The sequence below is a fragment of the Dendrobates tinctorius genome, unplaced genomic scaffold (assembly GCF_039654945.1).
Source record: "Dendrobates tinctorius isolate UK_male_01 unplaced genomic scaffold, ASM3965494v1 ptg000196l, whole genome shotgun sequence".
NCBI lineage: Eukaryota > Metazoa > Chordata > Amphibia > Anura > Dendrobatidae > Dendrobates > Dendrobates tinctorius.
In genome coordinates, this window is record NW_027361863.1 from 18,243,477 (window position 1) to 18,258,843 (window position 15,367).

At 42.2% G+C, this 15,367-nt stretch overlaps 1 protein-coding gene across 1 annotated transcript in view; it reads left to right on the plus strand.

The window, feature by feature from the left end:
- Window positions 1-2,105: 2,105 nt before the first annotated feature.
- Window positions 2,106-15,367, plus strand: part of LOC141056264 (solute carrier family 2, facilitated glucose transporter member 3-like) — a 40,178-nt gene continuing 26,916 nt past the window's right edge. Inside the window, exons 1-2 of the mRNA XM_073553003.1 lie at window positions 2,106-2,232; window positions 12,040-12,138. Coding sequence (XP_073409104.1) covers window positions 2,218-2,232; window positions 12,040-12,138 — 114 coding nt within the window. The 5' untranslated portion in view covers window positions 2,106-2,217. The remainder of the gene's footprint in view (window positions 2,233-12,039; window positions 12,139-15,367) is intronic.

Here is a 15,367-nt window from a genome sequence, read left to right on the forward strand (position 1 = left end):
CAGAGTACAATACCTAAAGTAAGGAGCAGAAGCACACCCTGAGAATGGATGGAGTTTCCCCCTCACCCCAACGCATGTTTCGCCGACGCTTCTTCCCCCGGACACACCTCCAGAAGAAGCGACGGCGAAACGTGCGTTGGGGTGAGGGGGAAACTCCTTCCATCCTTACAGTGTGCTCCTGCTCCTTCATCGGCTGTGTGTAAGTTCGAGTTTGTGTGTATTCTCTTATTATTTTGTACACTTGTCCATTAATCTGTGTCAGTAAGATTGCTCCAGCAGCTACTGTGAAGCCACTTTGAAGAGTGGGATAGTTGGGTGATGAGGAAACACGGATGTTCTGCAATGCAATGAGGTTTACAAAAAGGAAAAGAACGATGAGCTAAGAGGAAGCCTGCAGTTGCATGACAAAATCCTAAGAACATCCCTGAAATGTTCTCAATGGTAAATGCTTCCGAAAGCCGACTAAAACTTTGCAACCCCTGGGTTAACTCTGGAGATGTCTATAGTCTTCCTAAACATTGTTCCAAATCGGCACTTTGCAGATGAAACAGCTCCCACTACAAGACTTTGGAGGTGGCTGTAGAAATTATTTCCCTTTATCCAGTAGAGCATTTCTAAGATGAGACACTGTAGGTTGGGGTCCGGCTCTGTGTGGCTGCTCATGTTCTTTCACTAAACTCCCCCAGGTCTGTATAGACCTTGTGCACTGAGCGCAGTCATGAGGAACAGAAAAGGGTCTTTCCTAAAATGTTCCAACAAAGCTGAAGCTACAAATGTCCACAATGTCTTGTGCTGAGCCATTAAAATTTTCTTCCACTAGAACTTAGGGGCCTATGGTGACCCCTGATAACAGCCCAGAACATTATCCTCCACCATCTGAACAGGGGGCACCATGCAGTCAGGGTGTAATGTGCTAGAATCACCAAACCCATACTCCGCCATCAGATGCCGATAGAAAAGTGTGATCGGTCACTGCACAGAACATTTCTCCTCCAGAGTCCAGCAGTGGCGGCTTTATATCACTCCATCTGACACTCGGCATTGTGCTTGGTGATGTACAGCTGCATGCAGTTGCTCGGCCATGAAGCTCCCAGCAGGAGCGCATCATTTGCGCTGATGTTATAACACATGAGGTCTGGACTCTGCAGTTATGGGGTCAGCAGTGCAGTGGTGACTTTTCTGCCCTTTGATACTCAACGCTTGGCTCGCCTCTCTGTAACATTATGGGGTCTCCACTTCATAGCTGAGTTGCTGTGGTTCCTTCCACTTCTCTATAATATCACTTAAAGGTGTTGGGGGAATAATTCAGGAGGAAGAAATGTCATGGACGGACTTGTTGCTGGTATCAGTCAGCTTTGCAACACCAGCCGTGCTGTCACATATTATTAAAGGCAGACAACAGGGGGGAACAGATGTTATATACCAGTGGCGAGGGGCTGGATGTTATACATCTGTGGTGAGGGGCGGTGGTGAGGGGCTGGATATTATACATTGGTGGTGAGAGGTTGGATGCTATACACTGGGGGTGAGGGGCCAGATGTTATACACTGGGGCTGAGGGGCTGGATGTTATACACTGGGAGTGAGGGGCTGGATGTTATACACTGGGGGTGAGTGCCTGGATGTTGAACACTGGGGGTAATGTGAAAGGCCACATGTCTTAATTAAATGACTTCAAACAGTGGTTGAAATACTGCTCTCCTTATAGTAAACACATATCCTGCACACGGACCCTTTACTGTCATTGTCGACCTCTGCATGAACGTATTCTGCATAGTCGAAGGGTGGGATAAAGCTATTTTTTCTGGGGGTTAATAGGTTCCTCTATCTTGAATTACTAATAACGTTAATTAGTTGTATTTTTCCTTTTTGCTTTATAAATCAGAATTTATGCAGCAGTGATGAACGTGCCCATGGCAGTTCCCTAAGAAATGTCATATGAATTGATGATAACTCTATATATACTTTGTGCTGCTGTTCACTGCTTGATACTTCATCACTGTGCTTGAGTAGATCAGAGAATGAGCATTTAGTAATCATGCAACAAACCCAGCCCTCAGTCAAAACCTATATATACACACCCTCTTGTATATTCAGAGAGTTAAGCAGCTCATACAGCGGTGACCCTGGGAACGTCAGGACACAACTTGCTAAATTTGGCATGGTCCTTTGCTAGTGGATTTGGATTTAACCCTACAAGGAGCAAAAAATCTTCAAGATGGAGCCTAGAAAGGTGCGCAATTGCCTTTTTTTACTGCATATATTAGGGGTAACAGCTGCCATTAGATAGCATCTGGAGCACTGTAGATCTGACTGCATAGTTTTAGTAATATACTGTTATGTAAAGGAGTCTAGATGCTGCTGATGTGAAGGACTTTTGCAGGAAAGTCATTACTGCAGCACGAGTCCTACGTGCAGAGGAGAGCTGTTTATTTGCAGACCTAGTATCTAATTCAGTGTGTACATGGAGTATAGCGTGTGCCATAGGGGTAATCGTGGTCTGCTGCTTTCTACTAGCTGAACACCTGTGCTACAAATGTTGAACACGTATATTTACGTATTACAGCAGTATACTCATTAGGCTGTGTGCACACGCTGCGGATTAGGTGCGGATTCATCCGCGCGGATTTTGTAAAATCCGCAGGTGAAACCGCAGATCAAAATACCTGCGGTTTTACCTGCGGATTGCTCTGTGGTTTTGCCCTGCGGTTTTTCATCTCCTCAATGGAGGAGATGGCAAACCGCAGGAGAATCCGCAGAAAGAATTGACATGTCAATTCTTTCTGCAGATTGAAAACCGCAGATAATCCGCGCGGAAAATTCCGCACCGTCTGCATTGCGGTTTTTGATTCCCATAGGGAATCATCGTACTGTACACCGCAGCAAAAACTGCTGCGGAACCGCAGCAAAATCCGCAGCGTGTGCACACAGCCTTAGAATCCCTCACAGCCCGGAGCTCAAGAACACAGCAATGTGCCGCTCTCTCCAGGGCATTTATTAAAAGGGCGATTCCAGCTCTGATATGTGGTCCATTCACTGAGACGATGGGCTCATTTTGTGCTGTCCAGGTTGTGTGCCCAGCATAGAATGTCTATTATCTGTAGGAAGCAGAAATGATACAATGCTTCCAAGTATTGATGATAATATGGGGGTAGATACATGTCCTCAGCCCTGTGGGCATCAGCGCTCCTGTTCTGGCTGACATTACGCGCTTCCTACGCTTTATCCACCTCCATCTCTCAATCTCTCTGTCTCTTGATCTCACGAGTCTTGTTTTTTACTTGTATCTTCTTTTATTCTGCTTCATTTTTTCACGTTCTTCTGTTGCTTCTTCATGTTTTGTTCTTCAAATTCTCTATCCCTTGTTCGCACTGTCTCTTATTCTCTCTGTCTTTCATGCTCTGACTCTCCTATTCTCTTTCAATCGCTGTCTCTTCTCTCTGTAGCACTCTATTATTTAATCACTTTTGTCTCATTCTCTTTAATTTCTCTCTCTTATCCTTCCTTTACAACTCACTAATTCTCTGTTGCATTTTTCATTCTGTCTCAGATCTCTGCCTGCTTTTTTCTCTCTGTCTCACCTTCACTCTTTTATTCCCGCTCTCTGCCACTCTTTTTCGTATTTTCCCTCTTTTTCTCCTGCCTCTCATTCTCCCCCTTTTTCACTCTCCTTTTGTTGCTTTCTCATTCTTTCGCTCTCGCTCTTTCGTTATCTCTCGCTCTTTATCTCATCCGCCCTCGTTCTCATTTTTCGCTCCAGTCTTGATGCAGGGTGCACATGAGTAATAAACCCTAATTAATAAATTTGGTGCATTTTTTGGCTGACGTGCAAAACCAAGGACTGGAGTACATTTCTGCGTTGTACCTTGTGATCACTTTCTTGGTTGCGCTTACTCACGTCCCCTCTTGCTCTGTTTTACCCATTTTGGAAAAGATAGGCAGAACTCTCCAAAGCAAGTGTAGCAGCAAAGTTGTTTTTTGCGCAATTTCAATTTACGTAAACATTTTGCAACATTTCAAACAGTTTTACAACAGAATTCTAGCAAAAACTGAAGAATTCAGAACCAACTGAGGGTCCTGTTCCAATTTTTGTTTTGCCCATTCTGCAGATTCAGCGCGCCGATCAGGGTCATTCTCGTTGAGCTGCTGCAGCAGCTGGATTTTGTAAGGGTGTCATTTGTGAGTAGCTAATATCCGCCGAAGGGATGTTTGACTGATGCCAGATCGGCGCGCTGAATCTGCCGAATGGGTAAAACAAAAATTGGAACAGGACCCTCAGTTTACACAGAACATTATGTTCAGTGATGATGCAAATTTTTTTTGGGTGGGCCACTTATATGGATACACCTAAATAAAATGGGAATGGTGACAGTTTTCTTGCGTAGGGTGTCTTGCATTGAAAGCTGCTGCAATGACCCGGGTACTGCATTCACCAGACATCAGCACAATTTCTATCCGCTCCTCACGTGTTAACCTCTGCAATATGTCAATGGCTGTAAACAAAGAGAAACTTGTAAATAACTCATGAAAGAATAAAGTTACGTTAAAACCAAGCACATCATTGTTTTTCCTGTGAAATACTCAATAAGTTTGATGTGTCACATGACCCTCTTCCCATTGGAAAAAATAAAGTTGGATCCAAAATGGCCGACTTTAAAATGGCCGCCAAGGTCACCACCCATCTTGAAAAGTTTTCCCCCTCCCATACACTAATGTGCCACAAACAGGAAGTTGATATCACCGACCATTCCCATTTTATTTAGGTGTATCAATATAAATGGCCCACCCTGTATTCTTTAAATTTTTCTCTTTGTTTCATTGCAGCCATTCGGTAAATTCAAAAAAGTTCATTTTCTTCTCATTAATATACACTCTGCACCCCATCTTGACTGAAAAAAATGGAAATGTAGAAATTTTTGCAAATTTATTAAAAAAGGAAAACTGCAATATCACATGGCCATAAGTATTCAGCCCCTTTACTCAGACACTCATATTTAAGTCACATGCTGTCCATTTCCTTGTGATCCTCCTTGAGATGGTTCTACCCCTTCATTGGAGTCCAGCTGTGTGTAATTAAACTGATAGGACTTGATTTGTAAAGGCGCACACCTGTCTATATAAGACCTCACAGCTCACAGTGCATGTCAGACCAAATGAGAATCATGAAGTCAAAGGAACTGGCCAAGGAGCTCAGAGACAGAATTGTGGCAAGGCACAGATCTGGCCAAGGTTACAAAAGAATTTCTCAAGGTTCCTAAGAGCACAGTGGCCTCCATAATCCTTAAATGGAAGAAGTTTGGGACCACCAGAAGTCTTCCTAGACCAGGCCATCCAGCCAAACTGAGCAATTGTGGGAGAATAGCCTTGGTGAGAGAGGTAAAGATGAACCCCAAGATCACTGTGGCTGGGCTTCACAGATGCAGTAGGGAGATGGGAGAAAGTTCCACAAAGTCATCTATCACTGCAGGCTTCCATCAGTTGTGCCTTTATGACAGAGTGGCTTGACGGAAGCCTCTCCTCAGTGCCAGACATATGAAAACCCCGCATAGAGTTTGATAAGAAACACATGAAGGACTCCCAGACTATGAGAAATAAGATTCTCTGGTCTGATGGGACGAAGATAGAACTTTTTGGTGATAATTCTAAGTGGTATTTGTGGAGAAAACCAGGCACTGCTCATCATCTGCCCAATACAATCCCAACAGTGAAACATGGTGGTGGCAGCACCATGCTATGGGGGTGTTTTCCAGCTGCAGGGACAGGACAACTGGTTACAATTGAAGGAAACATGAATGCGGCCAAATACAGAGATATCCTGGATGAAAACCTCTTCCAGAGTTCTCTGGATCTGAGACTTGGCCGAAGGTTCATCTTCCAACAAGACAATGACCCTAAGCACACAACTAAAATAACCAAAGAGTGGCTTCAGAACAACTCTGTGACCATTCTTGACTGGCCCAGCCAGAGCCCTGACCTAAACCCAATTGAGCATCTCTGGAGAGACCTGAAAATGGCTGTCCACCAACGTTTACCCTCCGACCTGACGGAACTGGAGAGGATCTGCAAGGAAGAATGGCAGAGGATCCCCAAATCCATGGGTGAAAAACTTGTGGTATCATTCCCAAGAAGACTCATGGTTGTACTAGCTCAAAAGGTGCGTCTACTCAATACTGAGCAAAGGGTCTGAATACTTATGACCAGGTGAGATTTCAGTTTTTCTTTTTTAATAAATTTGCAAAAATTTCTACATTTCTGTGTTTTTTCAGTCAAGATGGGGTGCAGAGTGTACATTAATGAGAAAAAATGAACTTTTTTGAATTTACCAAATGGCTGCAGTGAAACAGAGTGAATATTTTAAAGAGGTCTGAATACTTTCCGTACCCACTGTACCTGTCAAAAGTTTAGGAAGGTGCATCGGGAAGATTGTCCCTCCCATATTAATAGGACAAATCCTTTACCTCTAGAAAGTACATCATATATAGTACATAAGAGCCCCTTCAGTTACCCCCTAATAAACACACACGCCAGACGGCTAAACAAATACCGAGTATACGACAGACCCGCTAAATAAAGATACAGACCCCAGACCAGAACCACCTTTTATACTCTCATATATACAGACCCCAGGTCAGACCCTTCTCATTAAGATGTCCGCCAAGCTCTTTATTCAGACCTCAGACCAGAATCCCCTTAACAGATCCTTCCCATTAACAGATCCAATAAAGTCTTTCACCCAATCACCTCCTCCTGCTCCTACTCTTTGCTCCGCTCCCCGGCATTGCTGCAGACAATGTTCTTCTACTGCCTGGAGGGAAATGTAAGGACAGCGGGAGATCAGTATGTTTGGTATCAGGAAATCTGATGGCTCCTTCAGGAGTTGGGGAGATCTTTTTTTGTGTGTGGAAGAGTTGGAGAACAAGGTTCTCCTGGATGGAATTCTTCTGCTCTTCTCTCAGTGAGGGATCTGTCACATAAAATCATAATACATGAAACTCATATTTCCCATATAAAGGTAATTCAGACACCACATTCTGTGTGGACAGTTATGTAGATGATGAGGATGAGAAATGGCTGCAACGTGGAGCACCTAACAAACTCCTCCACTCTAATATGAATTGTGGAATTGTTTTGTAAGCAATATAAATAATTAGCAGCAATTCCAAAAATAAAAAAAATATCAAAAATAAATTCCAGTAACGTACTGAAGTATTACTAAAGCACAAACTAGTGAACGGCAATCGCCGTCCACCACCGTAAGAGGAGAGCGGCCAAGGATAAGGCCAGGTTTCATGAAGGGAGGTGACTCAATTCCGACTTTCAAAGAGAAGTTCCACAAATCTCGAAGAAGCCTATAAGAATGGCCACACCAAGGAATTATTTGCCCTAGTGAAACAAGCGAAAAAGTCTTTCTTAGTATGCCAATATCCATCACAGACCGGTATGGCAGTGAAATTAACGACCAGCAGGACATCAGTAATAGATGGGAAGAATTATGTTCAGCATTGACCATCATGAGGAGCGCTGGGGACGAGAGGAACCAAAACCAAACCTTTTGGAAAGTGAAGCGGACTGTAGGCTGAGGCAGCTGCCAAACAGAAAAAGCAGCTGACATTGAGGGTAACCCTACAGAGTTGTTGAAATTGTTCCCAAAAGCTGAACTGGCATCACAATGCCAGAAGATCTCTAGGACCTGCACTTGGCCAAAGGACCAGAAAGATCAGTTTTCATCCCATTTTAGAAGAAAGGTGACACCACGTATGAAGTCAACTACAGAACAATCGCCCTGATCCCCCATGTCCGTAAGGTGCTTCAGAAGGTCATCCTGAAGCAGCTTGGGCAACATCCTTGATAACGTTCTGATGTCCAAGCTGGGTTCTCTAAGGATAGAGGAACCCGTGAGCACATCGCAAACCACAAGTACATCCTAGAAAGACAAGGGAATATCAAAAGAAGCTCTACCTGAGCCTCATTAATTATACCAAGGCTTTTGCCAGTGTTGAGTATGACAAGCCGTGGGAAACCCTGAGTGAGGTAGGGGTGCCGGCGCATCTGATTAGGTTAATCAGGTCACTCTATAATGGTTGAGAAGCTACAAAGTGAACCAGTTATGGAGATACAGAATGTTTCAAGATCAAAAAAGGCGCAAGATAAGGATGTATCCACTCTATATTTTCTTATCAACCTCTAGAAGATGGACTTAGATGATTGAAGTGTTGTGAAGATAGGTGGAAGAACCATCAGCAATCTGAGATATGCAGATGATACCACCCTGTAAGCAGAAAGTGAGGAGGACCTGAAGAAACCGATTCTGAAAGTAGAAAGAGAGAACATGGGACTTTACTTGAACAAGAAGAAGACCGAAATCCTGGCTACCACCAAGGAGGAGGTCCATGTAAAGATCAACATTGAAGAAACAGAAGTGGTCAACAGCTTAGTTTTTCTTAGGTCCCTAAATAACCACAATGGTGGCACAACAGCAGAGATCAAGGGTCGATAAGGACTGGGGTGTGCAGTCATGGTGAGAATGGACTGAATATGGAAGTGCAAAGACTTCTCAATAACTATCAAACAAAAACTGATCATGGCCATTGTGTCCCTAATTGTGACATATGGCCATGAGACGAGGATACTCCCGAAAGCAGATAGAAGGAAAAATCGATGCCTGTGAGTTGTGGAACTGGAGAAGACTTTAGCAAATCCCATGGACAGTGAGGATCAAGAACACATATGTCCCTGGAAGGTGAGATCATCAGAGACTGACCTATTCTGGACATGTGAGGAAGGCAGATTAACGAGAAAGAACATGCTAATGGTCAGTGGTAAATGGAAACATAGGAGGCTGAAGGCCCGTTGGTTGGACACCATCAAGAATGTCTCTGAAATGAGCATCAAGAAGTTGGAAGAAGCTGTGGAAAACAGAGAAGCAAGGCGAGATCTGGCCTACACAGTGTCTAAGGGTCGGACACAACTGAGCGGATAGAATCACAACGATTACTAAAGATCAGTCAACAGCAATAACCCTGCTTGCTGAAAGTTTATAGATCACAGCAGTTTTTTTTTCTAAACTATAGAGGCTAAAAAGGAAAAGTAAAAAGAAAAAAAAAGGAAAGAAGATATTGTAAAAATGTGCGGGAAACATGTTTCACCATGAAAGTTCCAAATGAATTCTTGTGTTAGCAAATTCCTCTGTTGTCAGCAAGAATCGTCCTCCTCCATCTATCTCACCTTCCCATACAATGTAAGGAATTATAACATCTGCATATTACATAGAACATATAATTACCGCAATTTACAAGGTAATTCCAACCAAATCATAAATTCGCACGTCAGGAGGTAAACTAGATCATAGTCTATAAACAGTGTGAGGTTGCTGCAAGCAGCTCCCCATATCTCAGCTTCTGGTAAATAGGACATAAAGGGGTTATTGTTAGCAGTCACAGGTACATTTTCAGGCTTTGATTACAGCAAGTCTTTTAGTCAATTAATGCAAATATTTCCCATCCCTTTAAATATGTTGTAGATTCCTGTTCGTGGCTCCGGGATTTTATACTCTGAGTCCGTCACTGCCTTCAAAATAATTGCGTGATATATGGAAATCGCATCTGAGAACCAAAAGCCTATATAGTGATGCATACAGAGCGCCGCCTACAGGCAGAAAAAGGGAAGCACAAAAAAGTTTTTGTTTGTTTTTATAGAAAACAATCTTTGCACCAGAAATTCCCTGCGGGTTATAACAGCTACAAAGGAGCTGCATAGTATACTGCAGATTATAAGGCCAATCACGGGTCTAGCTTTACTTGGAAACTGACATTAGAAAAAGATTTACCATAAATATATATATATTTGTTTAGCATATCCAAAACCAGACTCATAATTAACTGCACCAGGTGTACCCACACCCAATAAGTGCGTTCAGCCACTCCACTGAAGGATAATGGAAAACAAGAGGACAGCAGGAGTTTTCAATAAAAACATACACAATCTTTATTACTGTATACAAAGATGAAACGGCATTACAGAGAATAGACAATGTATAAAAATCGACACCAAAAGATCCGGAATATATAGCGCCAAACTGTCAGGTAAAGCCAAAAAACCTCTCCCTGGATAGTACACTTCCCATGTCGAAGAGGGGTTAAATCTCATTCATTACTAGTACAGAGTCCCTTAACAGTAAACTGGGACTCGGCCAACCATATGACCTTACTAACTACCATATGTCTCATCCATGGTCACACAAGACCGTAATGATAAACCCCACATGCAGGAAGAAAGACAGCGAGTGAATACTCACATGATGGCACAGCGGCGCCTGCCCGGGACACCCCGAAGCGCGTTTCGCTTCTCTCAGGTAGCTTTCTCGATGGGAAGCTACCTGAGAGTAGCGAAACGCGCGTCGGGGTGTCCCGGGCAGGCGCCGCTGTGCCATCATGTGAGTATTCACTCGCTCTCTTTCTTCCTGCATGTGGGGTTTATCATTACGGTCTTGTGTGACCATGGATGAGACATATGGTAGTTAGTAAGGTCATATGGTTGGCCGAGTCCCAGTTTACTGTTAAGGGACTCTGTACTAGTAATGAATGAGATTTAACCCCTCTTCGACATGGGAAGTGTACTATCCAGGGAGAGGTTTTTTGGCTTTACCTGACAGTTTGGCGCTATATATTCCGGATCTTTTGGTGTAGATTTTTATACATTGTCTATTCTCTGTAATGCCGTTTCATCTTTGTATACAGTAATAAAGATTGTGCATGTTTTTATTGAAAACTCCTGCTGTCCTCTTGTTTTCCATATATATTTTTTTACCTGGTGTAAATGTCGCTGTTCTCCTGAATCCGGCGTTGTTTTTCACATGTTCCTGCTGTTCTCTGTTCCTGGGATATGGCCCTTTCTTCTCTGTTTATAAATCTTGTCTTATTAGCCAAGTGGGAGTGGTCCTTAACCTTCTCTGTAGGTGTTGTCTTGAGTACTACGCCCGCTTGGCTGAAAAAGGCTAGAATTATATAAAGGGAAGAGGGGGCTATATCTCAGGAATGGAAAGGCACAAGGAAAAAAAGAAAACAATGCTGGATTCAGGAGAACAGCGACATTTACACCAGGTAGAAAAAAAACAAACATATTTATGACAAGTGACACCCCCTGTCCTATATGTTTGGCATAGTCAGAGGTGTCAGCAGAAATCTATGAGATACTCGGCATATTCTGGATAGTTGGTCGCTCAACTGATCGGACGCTGGTGATCAGTCTTATTGTTCCTGCAGCTCCCCTAGAGGGAAAACAAGGTATTACACTGTGTCAATAGGAAGTAACAGGGGATGATATATTTTACATGGGGCTGGTTGACTAGTGTAAATGCGATATACAGTCAGAAACCTCATAATGACAAATGTATGATCACCGGGGTCCGAAAGTGTGAATGAATTGGTACTGAGCATGCTCGACCATTGGCAACCCCTTTAAGCACCCCTCTCTTTTAAAGGGAATCTGTCACTAGGTTTAAGCCAACTAATCCGAGAGCAGCATGATGTAGAAACAGAGACTCTGATTCCAGCAATGTGTCACTTACTGGGCTGCTTGCTGTAGTTTTGAAAAAAATCATTGTATTGTCAGCAGAATATTATCCCTAGAGGACAAGCAACCCTGCTGCCATGAGAACTGTATAGCCCTGGCCCCACCACTGATTGGTAGCTTTCTGCCTATGCGCAGTGTACACAGAAAGTGGCCAATCGGTGGTTTTGGCGGGGTCATACAAAGCTCAGCATTCAGAGGACTGCTAGATGTGCCACAGATAAAACAGTGACTTTATCAATACTGTACCAAGAAGCCGAGTAAGTGATATATCTCTGGAATCAGGGTCTCTGCCCCCTACATCTTGCTGCTTTCAGATGAGGTAGCAAAAATCTGGAGACATATTTCCTTTAATGAGTATTAAAAATAATATAGTTAATCAAATAAATGCAAAAAGAAATAGAAAAAAAGATATTTTTCCTTATTAAATTAGGTAAAGTATGTATAATATATTTCCTTTGTCTCTCTGCAGGGAGGTCTGACATGCTCCCTGGTCTTCGCTGTAACTGTGGCATCAATTGGTTCCCTGCAGTTTGGATACAACACAGGAGTCATCAACGCTCCCGAAGAGGTAAAGGGAACAAGTCCAGCAGAAACGCTAACGATGCTGTCAGCAAGGATAAACACGTATCATTACAAATGTCCTCCTAATAGCAATCAAAGGAGAAGATTTCACATTCTCTGAACTACAACTCAAGATGAGGGACCCCCCAAGGGGAAAAACATTAAAGGAAATCTGTCACCCCATTTTAGCCCTATAAGCTGCGGCCACCGCCATCAGGGGCTTATCTACAGGATTCTGTAATGCTGTAGATAAGCCCCCGATGTAACCTGAAAGAGAAGAAAAACACGTTAGATTACATTCACCGGGGGCGGGTGCGGTGGTTGTCGCGGTCCGGTCCGGCACCTCCCATCTTCATACGATGACGTCCTCCTCCTTGCTTCTCCCTCGGCTCCCGCGCAGGCGTACTTCTCTGTCATGTTGAGGGCAGAGCAGAGTACTGCAGTGCGCAGGCGCCGGGAAAGGTCAGTGAGGTCTGATGCCTGCGCACTGCAGTACTCTGCTCTGCCCTCAACATGACAGAGAAGTACGCCTGCGCGGGAGCCGAGGGAGATGCAAGGAGGACATCATCGTATGAAGATGGGAGGCGCCGGACCGGACCGAACGCCAGGGTGTGTATAACCTAACTCTTTTTTCTTATCTTTCAGGTTACATCGGGGGGAGGGGGGGGGCTCATCTACAACATTACAGAATGCTGAAGATAAGCCCCTGATGGCGGTGCCGGCAGTTGGTAGGGCTAAAATGGTGTGACAGATTCCCTTTAAATCTGAAATAGAAAAGTGACTACAAAACACTACAACAACCATAAAATAATAGAACACTTCTACATATTGTAGCTTATTGTATAGTGATAGAATATATATACTATTTATACAAAATAACTACTATAATACTGCTCCCTATGTACAAGAATATAACTACTATAATACTGCCACAATGTACAAGAATATAACTACTATAATACTGCTCCTATGTACAAGAATATAACTACTATAATACTGCCCCCTATGTACAAGAATATAACTACTATAATACTGCTCCCTATGTACAAGAATATAACTACTATAATACTGCCCCTATGTACAAGGATATAACTACTATAATACTGCTCCCTATGTACAAGAATATAACTACTATAATACTGCCCCCTATATACAAGAATATAACTACTATAATACTGACACTATGTACAAGAATATAACTACTATAATACTGCCCCCTATATACAAGAATATAACTACTATAATACTGCCCCCTATGTACAAGAATATAACTACTATAATACTGCCCCCTATATACAAGAATATAACTACTATAATACTGCCCCCTATGTACAAGAATATAACTATTATAATACTGCCCCCTATATACAAGAATATAACTACTATAATACTGCTCCCTATATACAAGAATATAACTACTATAATACTGCTCCTATGTACAAGAATATAGCTACTATAATACTGCTCCTATGTACAAGAATATAACTACTATAATACTGCCCCCTATTTACAAGAATATAACTACTATAATACTGCCACTATGTACAAGAATATAACTACTATAATACTGCCCCCTATATACAAGAATATAACTACTATAATACTGCCCCTATGTACAAGAATATAACTACTATAATACTGCTCCTATGTACAAGAATATAACTACTATAATATTGCCCCATGTACAAGACTATAACTACTATAATACTGCCCCTATGTACAAGAATATAACTACTATAATACTGCCCCTATGTACAAGAATATAACTACTATAATATTGCCCCATGTACAAGACTATAACTACTATAATACTGCTCCTATGTACAAGAATATAACTACTATAATACTGCTCCTATGTACAAGAATATAACTACTATAATACTGCTCCTATGTACAAGAATATAACTACTATAATATTGCCCCATGTACAAGAATATAACTACTATAATACTGCTCCTATGTACAAGAATATAACTACTATAATACTGCCCCTATGTACAAGAATATAACTACTATAATACTGCTCCTATGTACAAGAATATAACTACTATAATACTGCCCCTATGTACAAGAATATAACTACTATAATACTGCTCCTATGTACAAGAATATAGTTACTATAATACTGCTCCTATGTACAAGAATATAACTACTATAATACTGCCTTCTATGTACAAGAATATAGTTACTATAATACTGCTCCTATGTACAAGAATATAACTACTATAATACTGCCCCTATGTACAAGAATATAACTACTATAATACTGCCTTCTATGTACAAGAATATAGTTACTATAATACTGCTCCTATGTACAAGAATATAACTACTATAATACTGCTCCTATGTACAATAATATAACTGCCATAATACTGCACAAACCTATAATTATATCATACTGCCATCTATATACAATAATATTACTACTATAATACCATGTCACTTAACCAGTATGATACTGGTCCTGTATGATTCCTGTCACCTGACGGTAATATATCTGTCTGGCTCCTCTTCCTGACTCGCTGCCGGCTGCCTCTTTATGGAATGAATGGGTTTCGTGCTTCAACATGTTACAGTTACATTTTTGTTTGGATTCTTGATCAGTCCTGAGTCTGACCTAAAATCACAGAATGTCCTGGAATTTACCAACACAGGAAAACTACTGACACTAGATAAAAACATAAACCTTTGGAGATATATCACAAGAGGAGGGTAACTTGGACTTCTGCTGCCCAGACGGGGGTATAGACGTGATGACTTGTGGGAACAGTGTCTGAGTTGATGTTTTCTCCCCATGATTAGTGCAGATTCTCTTACGTGCCATGAACTCATTGGTTTTATTGGTTTGCCCCCGGGCTGCTGAGTGTTTGCACATAGTTCTGTACAATGGTATGAGACCACACAGCAAATACACGACTCACAAATTGTTCGGGATATTTTATTTTTGGGTGAAATTTCTGGATCACATACAAAGTTCCCGCTACAGTGATATTTTATCATGACAGTCGGGCATTAATTAGAAGCATGTAATGGTGATTTCTTCCTCATCTCAAAAAATGTATTGAAACAAAAGCCAACACCAGTGGTGGGTGAACCTCAACAAGAAATATCACTGCCTCAATAACTTGTCCTGTGGCCTTGAGCAGCAAATACAGCTGACAATGACGTCTCCTGCTGTCCGCAAGTGGAGCTATTGTCTGCTGAGGCACGGCGTCCCACTCTACTTGAAGGGCGCT